Genomic DNA, 21,286 nt, shown 5'->3' with positions numbered 1-21,286 from the left:
GGAGAGCAAGGGGAGGGTCCGAGAGAAGAGCGGGAAAAGGGCGCCAGTTGGCCGGCGCCTGAGAATCCCCGGAGGGCAGGCCCTGGAGCAGGGACCCCCGCGTGGCTTCCCCTTACTTCTTTTTCTTGTCTTTATCTTTGCCTTTGTCTTTGCCCTTCCCTTTCTTTTTGTCCTTCCCCTTAGCCGGCATCCTGGCTTCTCCGGGGGCCCCGCTGCCGTGGTCTTGTCTCGGTTCTCTAAGGACGCCACCGAGCCGCGAAGGTAACGATCCGCGCGAACTGTTGCCGGCGCGCAGAGAGCGCACGCGCCCGTGACGTAGCCCCGCCCCTGCCCCGCCCCCGCCCCACCCCCGGGGCCCAGTCCACTGGCCGGGCGCGGGGGGCGGGGCGGAGACCGGCTGAGGGCGGCGGGCGGCCGCGCCGTGGCGGCGCGCGCCCGGTGAGTGTGCGAGCACGGGCGCGCCGGTGCCTGACTGGGGTCCGGGCTGGGCGGGCGAGGAGGCCGGAGCCGGCCAGCCGCTGGCCGGAGGCGGCGGCGACGGCGCGACTGTCGGGGCGCTCTCCCCTGAGGAGGCTGAAGCCGTCGCGCCCCTTCGTCGGAGCGTCGCCTCCTCCGGGTTCACAGCGTTTCGCGTCTCGCCCGCGCGTCCTCTCCTTTCCTCGCGCCGCAGCCAGCGTGGCCGTGGCCGCCCAGCTCTCGTCCCGGCTCCGCCCCTCCCGAGGCCACCCCGGTTCTTTTGGTTTCCTTCTCCCTCTCCTGGCTCCTAACACTTGCTGGTTCTGTAAGGGATGGCGCAGCCAGCGGGCTTCCCAGGCCAAACATGTTTTGATGAGGCGGTTGAGGACTTGTCCGAGGGTGGTGGGTGGTTTGGAGGGTGAGGCGGGCGGCGCGCGGGTGTCGGGGAGCCTGAGCGTCGGAGAGGCTCCGGGGCCTCGTGGAGAGTCCTTGGAGAGGAGTATCCCCGCGTCAGGTCCCGTTCTGTTCTGTCGCTGCCCTCCCCAGATTCCCATTTGCTAATAACCTCCTGCGCGTGCTGCCCTCCCTTTTCCGCGGGTCGCGTGAAGTTGAAAGCTCTGGCCTTTTGCTGTGTTGTTTTTGTTTTGGTGTCGTCACCCCCCCCCCCCACCCCAGCCAACCCGCGCACACCTGTGAAAAGTAGTACTCAAAAGGATGGTTCGCGTTTTTTCAGAGGAGGAGCTCTGTGATCATGCCTTCTTCATTCAATGAGTTTGTCCGTGAGTCATCGAGAAAGACAGGGAATTCTGGGGGCCGAGACAACAGTTAGGAAACTTGCGATTGAAGCTCTGCTGTGCATTAGTCTCCCTTTCATATTGAATGTAAAAATTTCCTTAAAAACTTCATTGTGCATCTTCTCCATTTCTCTAAGGAGAACTTAATCCCTGCAACCTGTCCAGATGTCTCTGATTCAAACCTTCCCCCTCCCCTGCTTTTTTTCCCAGCTACGTCCTTGATGTTTCTGAATTGAGAGGTTAAGAGGGAACTTGCTGATTGTTAATATTAATAAGCACTGAAAATATTAGCCATGCCATCTGCTGGCATGATAGTGGCTTACTCTATTCCTGGTGCTTCCTTCTCCCCCCCATTTGCATGTCACGCTTCCGTGGGTCCATAATGGAATTACCATACATTGAAGGGGTTTATTCTGATATAGAATCTATAAAGTTATGATTGATTTTATATATCTGCATGTTAAGTCGCTTCAGTCGTGTCCAACTCTTTGCGACCCCATGGACTGTAGCCGTCCAGGCTCCTCTCTCCATGGTATTCTCCAGGCAAGAATACTGGAGTGAGTGCCCTTCTCTAGGGGATCTTCCCCACCCAGGGATGGAACCCAGCTTCTCTAATGTCACCTGCATTGGCAGGCGGGTTCTTTACCAGTTTCTTTACCACTTGATATGTCCATAGCTTGATATGTCTGAAAATGTACCCTACTGATAACTTGCAGAAAAGAGAGTGTAGGATGTCTCCTGCTGCTGCTGCTAAGCCACTTCAGTCATGTCGGACTCTGTGTGATCCCATAGACGGCAGCCCACCAGGCTCCCCTGTCCCTGGGATTCTCCAGGCAAAAACACTGGAGTGGGTTGCCATTGCCTTCTCCAATGTGTGAAAGTGAAAAGTGAAAGTGAAGTCGTTCAGTCGTGTCTGACTCTTAGCGACCCCATGGACCAGAGCCTACCAGGCTCCTCCATCCATGGGATTTTCCAGGCAAGATTACTGGAGTGGGGTACCATTGCCTTCTCTGGGATGTCTCCTATTAGAGGCTTTATATTTGGAATTCATTCTAAAAAATTGGTTACTGTGAACCTGAAAGTCAGTCCAAGTCATCTGTTGTGTGTAGACTCATTTATAAACATGAAAACTTGACTGTAGTAAGATTATTTCTTAATTTATGTGCATAATAGTTTAGTTGCATGTACTTCTTAGTTATTTTATCATACAATTTTTTTAATTGACTTTTAAGTTTGACTTTGTAGTTAAAACTGTTGTGACTTGAATATGGCTAAGAGAAATGCCCAGATTCACACTGGAGTAGAGGTGGTTCTAGAATCTACAGTCTTCTGAACCTCCACATTCTCTGCCAAAGAACTAGATGTTATTATTCAATCATCCGTTTGTAAAAGTAGGAAGTTGCTATTTAGCAGTTCATCTGGTAGCGTTTCTTTCATACACCCTTGTAGTTTTACTATGAGGTTTCTTTAATTGAATAAATTTGCTTTGTTTTATTGTTTAGAATGCTAATACTTTTAAAACTTGGGATAAGCACTTGGTATTTTTTTTACTTGGTTTTGTAATTCTTTTTTTTTTTTTCCTGCCCAGTGTGCACAGTTCCTGGTTAACATAGAAATGCGGAGCGTCTTGGCTGAATCCTCGTGCAGACAAGATCATTATGGTCCTGGTAGGTAGGGCAGGTATCTGAATGTAAGGTAACATCTCTGCTATCTTAAAGCTGTAAATGTGCTTTTGCTCCTGGGTTGTTTTGTTGTCATTATTGTTGTTTTTCCCAAATTGGATTTTCTGTCTTTGCCAAATAATGTCAACTTTTCTGTTGTCCCATTGATCATCAAGTGTGGAGTTGCTCAAAAAGTCAAATAAGAACTTAAGACTATATCTCAAAATTATTTTTAAACTACATATTATTATTTATAATTTGTTTCCTTCCAGTAGTTCCAAAATTAAGTTTACTCTGTAAAAGGCATCTGTAGCTTTATTCTGGTTTAGCTTGGAGACGGAGTTTCTGACACCAGATTCTCAGCTTCTCTGTCCACCGGTGCAAATCAGATCTCGGAGACAGAGTTTTGGGTGAAGCAAAAAAGAAGAGCTTTATTGCTTTGCCAGGCAAAGGGGGACAGCAGGCTCATGCTCTTGAAACCATGTGTTCCAATGTGGGGAAGATAGTGACAAGTTTTACAGTAAAAGAGGATGTGATCAGCTCATGGACATTCTTCTGATGGTTTGCTGGTGAGCTGGTAAGTAGGAGTCAGCATCCATCAGCCTCAAGTTTAACTGATCTGGTGTCTACATGCTCTTGGGCAGCATATCATAACTTCTCCCACCTAGAGGGAGTTTAAATATCTGCAAAATAGCTCAAAGATATCTTTGCATGTATCCATTGATGGGAAACAAGACTTTGAGCCAAGTCTGCTTCTGGCTGTTTAACCCTGGTCTCACATTCACTCCCTTCCCTAATTAACAACTTCTTGAATCTGCCCCTTGAAACTCAGGGAACATCAGGGAGGGTGAATGAAGGCTGTTTCTTATAATCAAAGAAATGGGGAACACAGAAAGGCCTTGTGCCCAGGAGCCTCACAGGGCCCTGCACTGTATCATTTCTACTTGTAAGTCATCCTTGAAATTGCCTGATAGCACTGATGCTGTTCTGTAAGTTGGAGAAGCTAGGTGAACCATTTCTGATCTTGTTTTTACACAGCCTTTAGAATCTTGAATAAATATATTGTCCTCCAAACTCTATCTGAAGGAAACTCATCAATATTTCTGAATATTATGGAGGATTAATTAATTTCATCCTACTTTTTCATTGCATTTTGTTGTTGCATGCATGCACAGTCAGTCATGTCCAACTCTTTGCAACCCCGTGGACTACACTCTCCCAGGCTCTTCTGTCCATGGGATTTTCCAGGCAAGAATATTGGAGTGGGTTGCCCTTTCCTACTCCAGGGGATCCTCCAGACCCAGGGATCGAACCTATGTCTCCTGCATCTCGTTGCATTGACAGGCAGATTCTTTACCACTGAGCCACCAGGGAAGCCATATGGTAGAAATAAAAAATTTAATCTTACAAATTTTCAATTTGGTTTTTTTTAATATTCACTTTTATTTACATACAAAATCTTTTTCCACCGATAATTATTATCTATTGACAATGTATTTGCAACATGTTTAGTTTATATTGTCCATTCTGAAAAACCATTATGCGATACTTAAAGTCAGTTATTTAAGAAAGGTTATATACCCAAATTTCATGTCCGCTTCTCTGCACTTTTCATTTGATGGGTCTGTCCAATTTTCATTCGTTTAAGAAATGTTTAGTAAGTACTAACTGAATACCAGGCTCTGATAGCTCAAGGGGTATAGTGAGAACCAAGACAGGCCCCAGCCTTCAAATGGCTTACAGTCAGGTGTATTAGGTGCTGACCTGATCATTGATCTCTGAAACTGTACAACCTCAGTTGGAAGCTATGCATCTCCACTAAGCAGTGATGAATTAAGGGGAGATGGTATGAACTTTAAATGCTACAGCAGTTTGGAGGCATGAAAGACTGTCACAGGAAGTTTACAGGAGGAGGTAGGCTGAAAGTAAAAGGGAAGACTTTCGGGGAAGGTGAAACAAATGAGCAGAATCAGTGTGTTTGAGACAGCATAATTTTACCAGAGCAGTGGTTCCCACAGGATGGTCCACACACCTGTAAGTGTCAGCATCTTCTGGTAACTTGTTAGAAGTGCACATTCTCCACCCCCACTTGAGACCTACTGTGTTGAACTGGAAATCCTGACAGTGAAGCCTGCAATCAAGTTATATATTTTAACAAGCCCCGCAGGTGATTCTGATGCTTGCTTAGACCAGGGTGTTCTTGTGTGGGCAAAAACTTTGGCAGAATAGCCTGGGACTTAGAAGGACTTAGAATGTTAGGCAAGAAGTTTGTCTTTTATCCTACAGAGCAAGGAGTCACCAACTTGTAGCTTGAGGACTGGATTCGGCCCATAGATATGTTTCATTTTGCATGCATGGTGTTTTGGGTTTTTTAAAATGGTATTAGTTGTCACTGGCACCTCACTCCAGTATTCTTGCCTGGAGAAGTCTGTGGACAGGAGCCTGGTGGGCTGCAGTCCATGGGGTCACAAGGAGTCAGACACTGAGCGACGAACACACACATTTAAAAACCAGATTCTTAGAAATCTGTGTTCTTAGCTTATCTTGAAAAATCAGAAGACCTGGCAACACACTAGACCTGTATTTCATTATGGCAGCAATTTGTGGGAACAGCAAGTAACATACCCTTTAGATGGGACATGTGCTTTCCAGTTTGCACAGTCCCTACCACTTCCTGTTGATTACACACATCTTTACTCACTTACATTTTCTGCCTGGCCCCAGTAGGTATTTCAGTATTTGAGTTTGTAACTTCTGTTATGGGCAGTGGAAAATTGAAAGTTTTTAGAAGGAAAGTGTTAGGACTTGTGATTTCATTAATTCATTCAATAAACACTGATGAATTAAAAATGTATTACATGCCAGATTGTTCAGTGTTCGAAGGTGAATGAATCCCTACCATGATATAGTTACAGTCTAGTGGGAAAATGATGCAAATTACATTTTAGAAACAGTCCTGTATGGGTTTGAGAAGAGAAACTTTGGTGACTGGAAGACCAGTTAAGAGGCTATAGTGGTCCAAAGTCTGAAGTGATAAAGGCCAGACTTTAGATAATCAGTAAGAGGCTAGGAGGGAAGAAAGAGAAAGAGATGGGAAAGATATTGCAAAGCAAAAATCATTAGCCCTTGATAAGAGATTGGGTGTGAGAGGAGAATGCAAAGATGATGAAAATTTTGCATCGTAAATTAGGAAACTTGTGGTACCATTAACAGGAACAGGAAATTAGAGAATCCATTTAACCCTCTCTTAATTGGGCAGGGGCACTGAGGAAGGGGTTTGTTTGGAGATACCAGTTCGAGGTGTCTCTTGTTTTGAGTTCGGGTATTGGCATGTACACAATATGAGTGTTTTTAAAAAGAAAACTTAATAGAACTGTGGTCAAGAATGCATGTGTAGGGGTAGATGTCACTCATTCCATTCTGGGAAACCAAGAGAATACCTGGAGAAGTGTTAAATTTGTAGGCAACAACCTGTAAGAGGACCTTTATTAAAAAGAATTGCTTTGAGGTGAAAAGACAGCCCTCAGATTGGGAGAAAATAATAGCAAACGAAGCAACAGACAAAGGATTAATCTCAAAAATATACAAGCAACTCCTCCAGCTCAACTCCAGAAAAATAAATGACCCAATCAAAAAATGGGCCAAAGAACTCAACAGACATTTCTCCAAGGAAGACATACAGATGGCTAACAAACACATGAAAAGATGCTCAACATCACTCATTATCAGAGAAATGCAAATCAAAACCACAATGAGGTACCATTATACGCCAGTCAGGATGGCTGCTATCCAAAAGTTTACAAGCAATAAATGCTGGAGAGGGTGTGGAGAAAAGGGAACCCTCTTACACTGTTGGTGGGAATGCAAATTAGTACAGCCGCTATGGAAAACAGTGTGGAGATTTCTTAAAAAGCTGGAAATAGAACTGCCATATGACCCAGCAATCCCACTTCTGGGCATACACACCAAGGAAACCAGGTCTGAAAGAGACACGTGCACCCCAATGTTCATCGCAGCACTGTTTATAATAGCCAGGACATGGAAGCAACCCAGATGCCCATCAGCAGACGAATGGATGAGGAAGCTGTGATACATATACACCATGGAATATTACTCAGCCATTAAAAAGAATTCATTTGAATCAGTTCTAATGAGATGGATGAAACTGGAGCCGATTATACAGAGCGAAGTAAGCCAGAAAGATAAAGACCATTACAGTATACTAACACATATATATGGACTTTAGAAAGATGGTAACGATAACCCTATATGCAAAACAGAAAAAGAGACTCAGATATATAGAACAGACTTGTGGACTCTGGGAGAAGGCGAGGGTGGGATGTTTCAAGAGAACAGCATCGAAACATGTATATTATCTAGGGTGCAACAGATCACCAGCCCAGGTTGGGTGCATGAGACAAGTGCTCGGGCCTGGTGCACTGGGAAGACCCAGAGGGATCGGGTGGAGAGGGTGGTGGGAGGGGGGACCTGGATGGGGAATACATGTAAATCCATGGCTAATTCATTTCAATGTATGACAAAAACTACTGTAATGATGTAAAGTAATTAGCCTCCAACTAATAAAAATAAATGGAAAAAAAAAAAAAAAGAATTGCTTTGGAGGCCCTGTAGTTACAATTTATTACATTGTTTACATCCTCTCTTGACAGGTTTATGTTGCATTGGTAAGTTTAACTTTCTATTTCTGAAAGAATAAAAGATACTATATAAACTCAGATGCTTAAAGACATTTTCTGAGTATCAGAATTTAAGTCATAATTGGCTCATGAGGTAGTTCAGGGGTGAGTATTGTCATAACTGTTGCTATGTTGAGATAATAGCCCAAGTCTTTCCTCTTATGATCTTATGTTTGCAGTACTTGATTCCCTCTGCTTTTAAAGAATTTTTTTTTTACTGTGGTAAAATATATATAACATAAAAATTGTTGTTTTAACCATTGTAAGTGTGCAGATCAATGGTGTAATTACTTTCATAGTGTTGTACAGCTATCACTATTACCCCAGCAGAAACTCTGGACCTGTTAAGCAATAGCTCGCATTCTCCCCTCACCACAACCCCTGGTAAACTCTAATCTACTTTCTGTTTCTACAGATTTGCTTTTTCTAGGTAGTTTGTGTAAGTGGAATCATATTTTTGTGTGTCTCAGCATAACATTTTCAAGGTTCATGTTGTAGCATGTATCAGAAAGTCTTTGCTTTTATAGCTAAATAATATTCCATTGTATTTGTGTGTGTGTGTCCTATTTTGTTTATCTATGCATCTGTTAATGAACACTTGGGTTTTTTCCACTTCTGGCCATTGCGAATAATTCTGCAGTGAACTTTGATGTTAAAATACTGTTTGAGTCCCTGTTTTCAGTCTTGTAAGTATGTACCTATGACTGGGATTGACTAGGCCTCTTTGAGCACATATTCATTTTGTATTAGAGTGCCACTCTCAGTCATATTGTGGAAGACACAACTGATATTTGAGTTCTTCACAGCCAAAAAAAAAAAACTCACAAAGTATATAAACTCAAAAATATACTGTAGCTTTTACAGGAAGTATAACTTGCCTTCTCTTGTTATTGCAGATTTTGTAAACAAGTGGTTTTATTAGAGTGGCTGCAGTTGTAGTTTGAATGAAAAGGAATTTTAAAAGAAGAGAAAGAGGCCAAGAGTACTAGATTACAAGTTAGGAGATTAGTTTGATAATCCACTTTCCAAAGCCTAAATAGATTGGAAATAGAAATACAGAAAGAGATAATTGCATCAAAAATAGGAGAAAGGAAAAAAGGAAGAAAGAACTTTGCTCTTATGAGTATCTGTATCCATCTTCTACAGGTTGAAAAAGTGATACATTAGTTAAAGGAAACAAAGTGGAAAGCCCAGTAGGAAAAGAAAATATTGGTAAGTAACTTATATAAAGTAATACCCTCTTTTTCTGTAGGTTAGATTTCTTTTTATTTATTTGACCATGCCAGGTCTTCATTGCTACATGCAGGCGTTTTCTTTCTCTGCTTGCAGTGAGCGGGATCTTTTCTCTAGTCGCGGTGAGTGGGCTTCTCATTGTGGTAGCTTCTCTTGTTGTGGAGCACAAGCTGTGGGCTTCAGTAGTTGCGGCTCATGGACTCTAGAGCAAGCGCTTAGTAGTTGTGCTACATGGGTTTAGTTGCCCCGAGGCATGTGGAGTATTCCTGGATCAGTGATCAAACCCATACCCCCTGCTTTAGAAGGCAGATTTTCAACCACTGGACCAGGGAAGTCCCATAGGTCAGATTTCTGCTTTTTTATTCCTAGCTGAGGACTCACAGTAAATAGAAAGAGATTAATGAGCCAGTAAAAGCTGTCACAAATTCCACAATCCTTGTTGGAGAGGCCCTCATTTGTGTAAGTTAACATAAAAGTTTAGTAATTGTGACTCTGATTCATGTCCCACAAAAGAGTTTTCAAAATTAGATGGTGGCAGCTTACTGAAGGAGGCAGGTACATGACAGCACTGATCGGTGATAATAGATAGCATGATGTTAAGGAAAACTAGCTCAAAAGCATAGCAATCTGGGACTATTTGTTGACAGAAGGGCAAACAGTCCTCTAGACATATAGTCCCCGAAGGCATCGCACGTTTACAGAAAAATATAACTGATGGTCATAATCATAACTGGACCATGAATAAAATATGTCACTTTAGGAACATTTTTACCAAACACTATTAAAATTAAAATGTTATGGTATTTAGAGAAGACGTATCAGAAAGACATATTTGAAGAAATGTACATATGTGGAGCCACTGTTCTTGGTTTTATACATGAGATGTCACTGTAATATTTACCTTTCTCAAGTTGTTCATTTTGATTCAACATGTTTGAAGGAGTAGCTGTTTTTCACTTAATAACAAGAAAAGGAAAATACATTTTCACTTCTCACAAACTCCAATATAACCAGTGACAAATGGCACTGATCCTTGTAATTACTCTTCTGCAAATAAGTGCCTCCCACGGTGGATATGGGTTTGGAGGCAGAGATAGTTTATCATTGTAGATTTTCATTATATTTGCTTATTGGAGCAGTATTAATCCCCTCCTGATTAATAGTATCTTCTTACCTAAAGGACTTTCTACTTTTAATGAATGGGTAAAAAAAGGCCTTGTGACTTGTGAAGAAAGCGAGGCAGCAATAGCAAGAGCTCTCCCTGTGCAGTGATTATTGTAGCTAAGTCAGGCCTGAAACAATGAAGAATGAGGTCATGCACTGCCTCATCTCATTTCAGTATAAGACTCAGATGGTTCATTGTACAGAGCTTCCCTTCTTGACACATGTCTAATAATGTTTTGATTAAAATGGAATAAAGTATAGAAAGAACTAATCTGTTCATAGGAAATAAGTTTATATTTGTTGGTAACTACCAGTGTGTGAATTCTAGTTCCTTTTTGAGAGAGTATTTGATCTTAGTGTTGGAGGGACTTTAAAAGAACTCTTTTTCCACCAGCCTTCTGATCTGTGAATCCATTTGGACAATGTGATCAGATGAGGGTTGAGCCCTTGGATCAAAATTCTCCTCTCCCCATCACATGAGACAGCGCATATTGTTGGGAAATTCTTCTTACTGTTCAGTCTCTCCCCTGTAGTTTCCATGCTCACAGGTCTTATTATAGATCCTTGGCAATAATTTAACAAAAGCTGTTTTTTTAAGAAACCTTCTTTTATCTAGTTAATATTTTAAAACTGCTGGTTATAAAATTTTTCTGTGGTTTTCAAATCTGTGTTAGTTGTCAGTCTTAACCTTTTCTACCAAATATCTTTTCAGTACCCAAGTATTAATAACTAATGCTACCATTGTCTTAGGAATTTTTTTCTCTGTATAAGTTGCTATTCTGTTAGTATAGTTATTTTCACTCTTTATTTTCCTTGATTCAGTATTTAATTTTTATTATTCAGTTATTAACTGATGTCTGCAATCTGAAATGTAGTGACTCTTTTCTTCCTACTTGTTTCTAAAATTACCTGACTTTTATTTGAAGTATTTAAATTTGTTTTCACTCTTAGGAATAAGCAGGACATTGTTTGAGTTGTAGTTTTTCTGACTTTAATTCTTTTCCTTAAGTAAAATATTGGGACTGTAACATAAATGGATGGCTTCAACTGGTGGGATATGATATTTTCAGAGCAATTAAAAGTCCATGACATTTTTAATTTTCAAGGGTTCATATCATTGGAATAACATAGTTTCTAAAGCAAGAAGTATGTAAGTTGTATTAATAGAAATATATATAAAGTGGGGGAAAAAATGCTGAACACAAAATATTATACAGATACTGGTTATAATTGGAAGTAGCCAGTCTCTGAGATAGCCTCCACTGATCCTCACCTCCAATATTTATACATTTGTGTAGTTCCTTGCACATTGTATCAGCATTGGTCTGTATGACCAATGGAATACAGCGAAGTGATAGTTTATGACCTGCAGGGTGATACAAAGTATTGCTGCCTTTGCATTGCCCTCTCTTGAACTGCCTACTCTGGAGGAAGCCAGCCACTGTATTATGAAGACATTTAAAGCCCTATGGAGAGTCCATGTGGGAAGCAACTAAGACGTTTTTCTAACAGCCAGAAAATCAGCTTGCCAGCCACTGAGGTGGGTCCTCAGCCTTAGCCAAACCTTCGGATGACTGCAGTCCCAGCCTACATCTTGACTACAGTATCATGAGAGACCCTGAGCCAGAACTATCCAATTACATCACTCCCAAATTCCTGAACTACAGAAACTGTGAGATAATAAATGTCTGTTGTCATTCTAAGCAACTAAGTTTTGGAGTTGTTTGTTGTGCAACAATAGATAACTAAGGTACAGTATTCTAAAATACTTATTGGTTTTATATGTAGAAGAGAATTTGGACAATGTAAACAGTGCTTACTATCTTTTGTGCCAGGTTGCTTCAGTCATGTCTGACTCTGCAATTCTGTGATCTGTAGTCCACCAGGCTCCTCTGTCCATGGGATTCTCCAGGCAAGAATACTGGAATGGGTTGCCATTTCCTTCTCCAGGGGATCTGCTTGACCCAGGGATCAAACCTATATCTCTTAGGTCTCCTGCATTGGCAGGCAGGTTCTTTACCACTAGCGCCACCTTATAACAGTTTTACAATTGAATGTGTTAGGTTAAAGAAGTTCAGTTTAGCTATCGAACTTACAGATTCAGAAAATTATAGTTTCTCCTAACACAAATTGAAGGTATTCACTAATCATTATATTCCCTCTTAAATATTTGTTTACTTATGAAAGTATTTTCCCTTTTTATGTCACTGTAGTTTATTACTATGTCACTTCTTTTTTTATTTTTTAATTGGAGGATGATTGCTTTACAATGATGTGTTGATTTCTGCCATACAACAGCTTAAGTCAGTTTTATATATATCTCCCCTCCCTCTTGAACCAGCCTCTCCCCTCCCATCCCATCCCTTCAGTCATCACAGAGAGCCCGACTGGGCTCCCTGTGTATATAGCAGCTTCCCACTGGTTAATCTGCTTTAGACATGATCGTGTTTATGTGTCAGTGCTACCTATTGTTATTTCTGATTGAACACCTTCTTGGATACTCTTCTAGGTGCTTGGGTTACATCAAAACAAGTCAAACAAACAAAAAAAGATTTCTGCTCTTAAGGATTTCATATCAGAGAAACACAGATAGCAGCCATAGTAAATAAGCCATCTAGTGTGTTAGGACTGATGAGTGGTATGGAAGAAAAAGTAAATCAGTGTAAGGGGGACTGAAAAAGCAGGTGGGAGTCGGGGACACATGAGGGAGGTAGTTACAGCAGTCGAGATAGACGTCCGTAAGGAAACGGCACTGAGCAGTGGTTTAAAGGAGCTGATCGAGTGAGTGAGTGGGAAAAGGTGGTTCCAGAGAGTGGGGACAGCTAGAGCAAGACCCTGAGGCAGGAGCATATGTGACGTTTACGCACAGAGGTCAGTGTGGGTGGCACAAGTGAGGTGAAAACCATTAGTAGCGAGGTCAGAGGTAATGGGGTGGGAGGCAGACCAGGTGGATCCATGAGTCCTGTTTGGACCTTGCTACTCTGGGGGAAATGGGAAGTGATTGCTAGACTTTGCAATAGAAAGGTATGTTAGACTCTAGGGGAGTGAGGGTAAAAAAGGAGAGAATAAATCACATGAAAGATGATGGTGGCTTGGGCCAAGACGGTGGTGGTGGAAGTGTTCAGAAACGGTCAGATTCTGGAAATGTAATTAATAAAGGTGGAGCGGCAGGACACAGATCAGAAGTTCTTGGTCATACACAGGAAAGGGCCCAAGCTGCTGTAAGACCATCCTTCTCTGCTCTGTCCTCTTCCCCACCTGACAGCTACCTTTCCCTAGTGCAGTACCAGCTGACCTTCCTGTGACCTAGCGGATAACACTGTGGGCTCTAGAATTAGACCATCTGAGTTTGATTTCTGGCTCTTTTCTCTTAACTGCTGCGTGGTCTTAAATTACTTAAGCCTCAGTTTTCTTATTTCTAGAATGGGGCTGTTAATTGTAAAATCTGCCTCGCAGAGTGGTATTGTAAGATTAAATGAGATAACCCATGTGAAATACTTCACACAGTGCTTGGCAGATGTTAAGATCTCAATAAATGATAGCTGTTTTTACCTCACATTGTTTTCCTTTGGCTAGTCTTTCCTCAGCATTAAATGCTAACCTCCCTGTAATCTCTTCCATTCTAATCTATTTTTTGTTTTCATTTTGTTTCTCAACTTTTGACAAGAAATTCTTGAGGAAATTTAAAAATGAAATCAAACTATCCATAACTTCCTTGCTGTTTTCATCTTTCTATAGTCCCTCTGCTCTTTGTCCACATCTCTCTTATTTATGTAGTTACTTCTGTTCACTTTGTAATCAGTTCAAATGTCATCTCATGATGCCTTTCCTAATCCTCTAGGTAGATTTAATCATCTGTGCGTTGGGCTCCTTTATCATTTTCATTATTAACTTAAAAAGATGTGATTATTAGATAAGTGAGTGGAACCTGCCAAGGCTCCCCACCCTATTTCTTACATGTAACTGCCAGACTCATATTTGTGACACTCCCTTGCTCAAAATTTTCAGTGGCTTCACATGGCCTACAAAGTAAACTCTGAATTCCTTAGCTGAGCATTTGGTGTATTCTACTATCTGGCCTCAGTTTGCCTTTCCAGTTTTGTTTTCTACAACAAAATGATCTGTTTACTGTCCCTTGGGGTTCCCCCATACTCTCTACATCAGGTCTTGATTCATATTTTATTTTTTCCTGAAAAGCACTCCTCCCATGTCCTAATTCCCCTCTTCATTACCCTTCTCAGAAGCTTCCTCTTTCACAAAGCTTTCTCTGACCATACCAGCTCGAAATAATCTCTCCCTGCTTTGAAATCTCAGAGCATAGAACTGTGCTGCTTGTCACATTTTAACTTCACAAAGGTAGTTAAATTAAATTTTTCATGTTTACTGTACTCTCTTAAAGGGAAGATCTAAGATGATTTATCTTTGCATGCTGTACTTATAAGTAGCATTAGGCAAATGATCATTTCTGGAATGGCTGAATGAATACATATGTGAATAAATAGACTTCCTGGAACAGTGCTCCTTGGGCTGCTTTGGAGGGAATAAAGTTGGGGATGTGATGCATAGCCATAGTAAGACGCTGGGAAAAGTGGTACTCCCTGCCCCAGTGCTCCTGTCTGCAGGTGCCATCAGCCCAATTGTATCAGGTCCATTCAGGATGTATTTACTGACATGTTCCAGGCTCAGTAGTTGGCTTTAGGAGTACGAAAGCTATTTCTTTCCTTCCCCTATACACCCGTCAAATAGCAAGGTATTCTGGGGCTGTGGCCCTTGGCCCTTGGTATTGGATCTGTAAGTCCTAAGTTATATCCTCAAATGAGGCATTGCTTACTGTGCTGAAATCTGTCCCAGATTTACCCAGTTAGACCCACTTTGGTTTTATTTTGTCTAACTTATATTCTAGGTGTTTGGGCTAATTCAGTCCCATCAGCTTACTGTTTAAAAATTTCCTTCAGTTACATTTTAAGCTTGCTTTATGTTCAATTTTTACTTTGTTAAAGTCAGCTTTGTTGTGGAACTGAGAAGAATTGGCAATGGAAGCTTTTACATTTCAGTGTTTTCAGACTTTTTGGTAGACCTTCCTAATCATCTCATTCCATTATTTTACACTGTTGGGAAATACTGTCATTTTAACCAACTTAGTCAATATTGATATTTGCTTAAGGAGGAAATAGAAAGACATTAATAGCAGTCAGGTGTCACCAGGGAACTGTTTAAGGAAAACAGGTCCACTTGTTTGGAAATCTGATTTGATATCTCCAGAACAATTCTTTCTCACGCCTGTTCTCTATTCTGTTACACCTCTACATTCCAGCCATACTGAACTTGTAGGAGCTGAAGTTCTCAGAATTCTCCTGTGTCACTTCCCATGGTAATTCCTGCCTCTGATTCAGGACCAAGCTTATGCCTCTCATCCCTTAAAAAGCTTCCCACTCCCTTCCCACTTCCATCCTTCTCCTTCTATGATGAGTTACTTGTCCCTTATATCCACTCCTGCCATATGCACAGAACTATACCTGTGCATGGTTCTGTCAGAGAACTTGCCATGGTATAGTACAGCTATTGGTTTATCTGTCTGTTTCTTCTAGTAAGCTGAAGTCTTCCTCAGGAGCTGGGTCTGTATTTGAATTGTCTTTTGTATCTGGAAGCTAGCACAGTGTCTGGTATATATTAGACACTCAGTGATACTTATAAATTAGACAATCCAATGCCAGTCTCCTAAGTTCATCACAGAAACGGAAGCTTTTGAAGAGTGCTACTCACTTCTCTACTATTGGGCTAATGTTGTAAAAACATGAATTGGTAGGGGATAGGTAATATTCTTACAAGACTACATATTTTATAAATGTAACATAATTAAATAATGTTGTAAAAACATTAGTTATGATCTCCTGTGTAAAAAACAACACAGAATTCAGTTCCTTGGCAGCTTAAGCCCTATAAGCAGTAATTGTACCAGTTGGCACTTAGCTATCATAAAAGTAGATGAATCAGACGATCATGTATACTCAGAAGAAAGGTGGATACGGGAGGAGTGAAGAATAAAGAAGGGAGTGAGTTAGCAAAATGCCACACGGTTGCAAACTAGCACAAAGGTGAAAGTGATTCAGATGAAACTGGCTAGCGTCAAAAAGGGTGAAATGGGGCAAAGAGCAAAAGGCAATCAACAGTGAGAGCAAGAATCACAGGGACTGGGCAGACACGAGCAGGTGAGTACCCGGTGTGGGGTCCCAGGTCCTGTGGGGTTGTGCTCTCTGAAGCTCTGGGGGACATGGAAGAAGGGAGTCTAGAGTGTGATGCTCCGGAAGGCTGAGTTGGGGGGGATTGGTGTTTACTACAGAGACAAAGATGCACTGAAAAGACTTTCGAAGGAGATGGGCATAGTGACTGACCCCAGCTGGCACCAAAGTCTCAAAAGAATTGAAGAGAGGGCTTTGTTGGGGGTGAATAAGGAGATAGCAAGAGAGGTTGAGAAGACTAATTCTGAAGGAGTGAATTTAAATATACTGATGTATTCTCTCCAGTCTACATACATTATTTTGAGTAGCATATAAAACTTTTTATATAATTGACATTTGGAGAAACCATCCATCCTGGAAGTTTGGAATCATGATTTTCCAGTGGGCAGATAATGAATCTCCTTTCAGAAAGAAGTCACTTATTATATATTCTTATTAAATGGATGAGATCCAGTCCCTGAATCACTGGATCACTATTCATCCCTTCAGAGAATATGTTCAACACCTACCATGTGGCAGTATCGTTCCAGTGCCAGGAACACATCTGTGAACAGACAAAATTATCTGCCCATGTATAGCTCATGGAGGGCAGGGGGAATCAGGAGCAGGGAGTATGAGAAACAACCCCAGAAGTAGTAAATTATATAGTGTGTTAGAAGACGAGGAGTGCTGTGGAGAAAAATAAACAGGGAAGGAAAGTATTGATAGAAGACGCATGTGACCAGGTGGGTTGCGATTTTAAATATAGTAGACGAAGAAGTACTCTGAGACGGTGCCACCTGAGCAGAGACTAAGAGTGAGTGAGCAGGCCTGGTAGGCTGGCATCATGTGAAACAGGCTGCCTTTCTGCATGCTCTAAGCTGTTTGTTGTAAGCTTTTCTAATGCCTCCCTTAAAGTAGCTAATCTTAAAGAAAAGTGAGGTTGGAAGTGGTGTTAGAAGGTAAATGCTGAGAGCAGATGGTGCAGTTTGTGTGTTCATCCTTTGCTTTCTCTAAAATCTACTGTTTACTTTTACACTGAACACCTGGTATGACGCTGCAGTTTTCACTTTGTGAAACGGGATACCTGGTATGCATTTTTTTCCCCCTTAATTTCTTTTGGAAGAAAAACAAAGTTTTGCTTAATGAAAACAGAAGCTGGAGAGTTGTTTGTTTTTTCCCCAGAAACCACAGTAATAGAAAAAAGTATGAGTGAGCCCTGAAGAAGCTGCTGTGCCACCAGTCACAGCAGTGGAAGCGGGCTGGTGACTGGAGAGCCCCTAAATACACTTCTGGAGAGTGTGGAATGTGGTCTGGGCTTTGGACAAGGCCACAATCTGTTAACACTCAGAATCTGAAAGGTTGTTTTTGTCTTCAGTTCTTCAAGTTGATCTACATGACCAGCCTGGCTGCTGCAAAGGAAGAATCCACCAAAGGGAGTGATTGCAGACGTGAGTATGAATCTGGCCCGGCAGCTGACATGTTGCAGTGGTTGATTTTCTGAGATGAGTTTCCTTTGAGATTCCAAGTTTTGCTTTCCTTAGCCAATAGCTTTCATTCTTCACTGCAGGATAGAAGTTCAGTCTTTTTTTTTTTTTTTAAGAAGTTCAGTCTTGAAGAGTGTTCAAACTGGTAATTCTCACTCTGTCTTTGAGGTACTTCAGAACAACTCTAGCTACTTCAAATAGCTTTATTCCAAATGCAGTTAACTTGAATTTGCTTTATTTTATGTAATATGTTACCTAGGGAGGGAGAGAGACATTTTGATAAAACGCATCCTGGCAGATCAACAAATCTGAGAATGATAAACAGTCCTCATCTGTACTCCAAGCATACTGAGTATTCTGTTGCGATTAGAGGACTGAGGAATGAGGACTTTGGAGTTGGATCTTGTTTAACTAGTAACCATGACTTACATAAAGAGAAGTTCAGAGGTTAAAGGTGAATCAGAAGACCCAGAACTGTTTTGAGCAAAGAACATAAGAGGCAACTAAGGAAGCCTGAAATGTTGGAGGATATAGATGTGACCTTCCTCAATAACACCAGGAGAAAATGCACCCTATGCAGGAGACATTTTTCCATGTAACCTTATTCTAGTTTTTATGCATCATTTGTATCTAAAATCCAAAGTAAATCACACTGAGCACTTATAAGTTTTTTGTCTTTGGCATAAGCACATTAAGAAATACAAGCAGTAACTTGCCTTAACTTACCACTTTATGACTCAGCAGGTCATTGAGCCTTTCTGTCTTTATTTGCCCTTCTGCTCTTAAGTGCTTATGAAGATAACATGGCCTGAAACCTGTGAAGCATGTTTTAAAAACCATAATGGTCTATTTAAGTGTTTTTGAATTAAGTTGATTTATTTCCTTAAAATGTGGTTGAATGTGCAAGCCACTGGCAATACTGGTCACAGGTGGCCTGATTTTTAAAAGCTGTGAACACCCCAATGCCAGGGACTTTGTAACTTTTTTGTAACTTTATAACTTTAATTCAGAAATTGAAGCTTCTATTTATCAATCAAAAAGAAGTAAGAGGGAATTCTTTGGCAGTCCACTGGTTAAGACTCCGCACTTCCACTGCAGGGGACACCTGGTTGGGGAACTAAGATCCTTCAAGGCACATGGTTCATGATCTAAAGACAAAATTGTCAAAATGGAAAGAAAATAATAAGATGCAACACTAGGAGCAGGGTGACAGAGAGAGCCTTTGAGTATGAGTGATCCAACCTACTATTAAAAGCAGGGCAGGGGATGCAGGTTTGATCCCTGAGGAACTAAGATTTTTTGTGGCCAAAAAACAGAGGGGGAAAAAAACGAGCATGGGGAAATATATTTTAAATCCCAGTTTCCTTTTGCAACCAGATACTCTTCAGAAAAGGTGCTCAGAGCCTCTGTCACCCTAGTCTAGCTTGTTATGCAGGTGTTTAGGAACAGAAGGACCAGCTTGGGGAAAGGGGTGGGATTTCTGTAATGGGTGTTTCATCTTTTACAAGTGTAAACAAAGAGGCCAGTTGGTCTAACCTTGCATGTCTTTGTCCTAGAAGCCACTGCAGGTGTGTTAGCAGCACTGCTTCTGTAACAAAAGACTCACTACATCTTGGAAGAGAATGGCCATTTCCCAGGGAGCAGCCTTTTTCATGCTGGTAGCGTCCTGTGTTTGCAGCACTGTCTTCCACAGAGAGCAGCAGACTTGGTTTGACGGGGTCTTCCTGTCTTCCATGTGCCCTGTCAATGTCAGTGCCGGCACCTTGTATGGAATTATGTTTGATGCAGGGAGCACTGGAACACGAATTCATGTTTACACCTTTGTGCAGAAAATACCAGGTGAGTGCAACTGGTACCCTCACCATCATCTTTTTTTTTTTTTTCTCACCATCATCTTTAAATCCACACTTTAGCATCTCCTCCTAGAAACAGATGTGCTGAGAGTGTATGATGTCAGTTACTGAATCTTACAGTCACTGAATGTCTTTCTTCAGAGAAAACTCCGGACTATAACTGAACACATATGGTTTAATTTGGTGTAAAGTTAAAAGCTATCAGGACTACCTGTAGTCTGAACCCATGTGTCTAAGAAGTGTAGTTATAATTTGTCTTTACTTTTCTCCAAAGGTGAATTAATAATACTCCAGGGTTCAGAATATTGAGAGTGGTCTTAAGAAGAAGACCACTACCGCCCTTGGAATAGGGAAGAGGGGACCCTGACGATGAACGTTTTCTGAATATTCAGTCTTCTCAAGTTACACATAGAGTCTAGGGAAAGGAGTAGAAGCGAGGTGCCCACCAGAGAAATGGCAGAGGGACCCTCGGTGGTTACTTTTCATCTTCTCTCCCCCTACCCAATACTCCTTCAAGCCATTCCTCACTTGGAATTGCTGGGGGAAATAGCAGGTTAATATGATACAGAGCCCAGGATCAGGAAGAGTCTGACTTTTGATAATCGGCCATCTCTCTTCTGTTTTGCTCATGGACAACATAGGACAGCTTCCAGTTCTGGAAGGGGAAATTTTTGATTCTGTGAAGCCAGGACTTTCTGCTTTTGTAGATCAACCTAAGCAGGTGAGTTTTTTACAATAGATGTTTAGATTCTCAAATGCCTTGATAGCTTGACCACACCACTGCTGTTAAATATTTTATGCTGTTCACTGCTGATATTGAGGTCATGCGTGAGATTAGTTTTATGTCCTCAGCTAATCTCCTGGATAACAGTAATTGTATACCCTGAGTTCACCAGGGCTTAGGGAGAAGGAGGTGTGAAAATAACTTGTCACCACGCTGGGAGAGCACCATCTTTCAGGAGATTGTGCTATTTGTATTGACTGTTTAAGATTTTGATTTGAAGCCATCAACTGCATTAATTAATGTAGATGCAGAAAATGGTTGTGAAGTTCTATAAAGTAGAAGGTATACACATGGCATTTGAGGTGAACTCCATTTCAGAGTGCCCTTATACAGCACAAAACCATTGTTATATTCTAGAAATTGGGCAAAACCCATGAGAAAAAGTCATCAGTAATAGAAGATGAATGTAGAGTTCTGTCATAGCTGAATTTCACATGTGAGCTGTCAGCATACAACACCCCATGTGTCAGGGGCCACACTGATATAAAATAGAATAAAGCAGGATGTTGAACTTTGGTAGCACATATTAAAGATATTGTTCAGTGTCACAAGTGTAATCATTAACCAGAGGAAAACCTGATGTTAAAAATGGCTTGAACTTGAAGAAGCAAAAGGATGTTTATTTTCTCAGCTTGCCATTATGAAATGGCAAATATGCTATAGAAAATTAGGAGCTGTTGAATATAATTGCATTGTTAGAAACTGTTTTGACATTTGGAGAGTAAAATTGTGTTGTGGTTATAATGTTTAAGAGGCAGTGTGTTGTCAGAACAGATGCTTACTCAGAAAAACAATGGATTTAAAATAATGGATTCTAACTTATCATAATTTGAACACGTGTACCATGCATGTAGGTGCTGGTAATGCAAAAATGAACCTGATGTGCCCTGTCCTGCCAGAACTCGTAAAAGGCGTGGCATAATGACAGCTGCAGCTAGC

General features: G+C 41.4%; 2 protein-coding genes across 6 annotated transcripts in view; one reads left to right on the top strand and one right to left on the bottom strand.

The window, feature by feature from the left end:
• Window positions 1-299, bottom strand: part of BBOF1 (basal body orientation factor 1) — a 34,487-nt gene extending 34,188 nt beyond the window's left edge. Inside the window, exon 1 of one of the 2 annotated variants that reach the window (XM_070469612.1) lies at window positions 117-299. In XM_070469612.1, the coding sequence (XP_070325713.1) occupies window positions 117-190 (74 nt within the window). In that variant the 5' untranslated portion in view covers window positions 191-299. The remainder of the gene's footprint in view (window positions 1-116) is intronic. The other variant, XM_070469613.1, reaches the window with a different exon arrangement.
• A 50-nt stretch (window positions 300-349) lies between these two features.
• ENTPD5 (ectonucleoside triphosphate diphosphohydrolase 5 (inactive)) overlaps window positions 350-21,286 on the top strand; it is a 33,969-nt gene continuing 13,032 nt past the window's right edge. Inside the window, exons 1-6 of one of the 4 annotated variants that reach the window (XM_020906884.2) lie at window positions 350-438; window positions 2,839-2,917; window positions 8,755-8,820; window positions 17,602-17,674; window positions 19,270-19,549; window positions 20,205-20,284. In XM_020906884.2, coding sequence (XP_020762543.1) covers window positions 19,333-19,549; window positions 20,205-20,284 — 297 coding nt within the window. In that variant the 5' untranslated portion in view covers window positions 350-438; window positions 2,839-2,917; window positions 8,755-8,820; window positions 17,602-17,674; window positions 19,270-19,332. Of the gene's footprint in view, window positions 439-2,838; window positions 2,918-8,754; window positions 8,821-15,941; window positions 16,215-17,601; window positions 17,675-19,266; window positions 19,550-20,204; window positions 20,285-21,286 lie in introns of those variants that run through there. The other 3 variants (XM_020906880.2, XM_020906887.2, XM_020906889.2) reach the window with 3 other exon arrangements.

Source organism: Odocoileus virginianus, chromosome 6, assembly GCF_023699985.2.
Source record: "Odocoileus virginianus isolate 20LAN1187 ecotype Illinois chromosome 6, Ovbor_1.2, whole genome shotgun sequence".
Classification (NCBI taxonomy): domain Eukaryota; kingdom Metazoa; phylum Chordata; class Mammalia; order Artiodactyla; family Cervidae; genus Odocoileus; species Odocoileus virginianus.
Note: the sequence above shows the minus strand (reverse complement) of the source record. Positions and strands in the feature narration are given on the sequence as shown.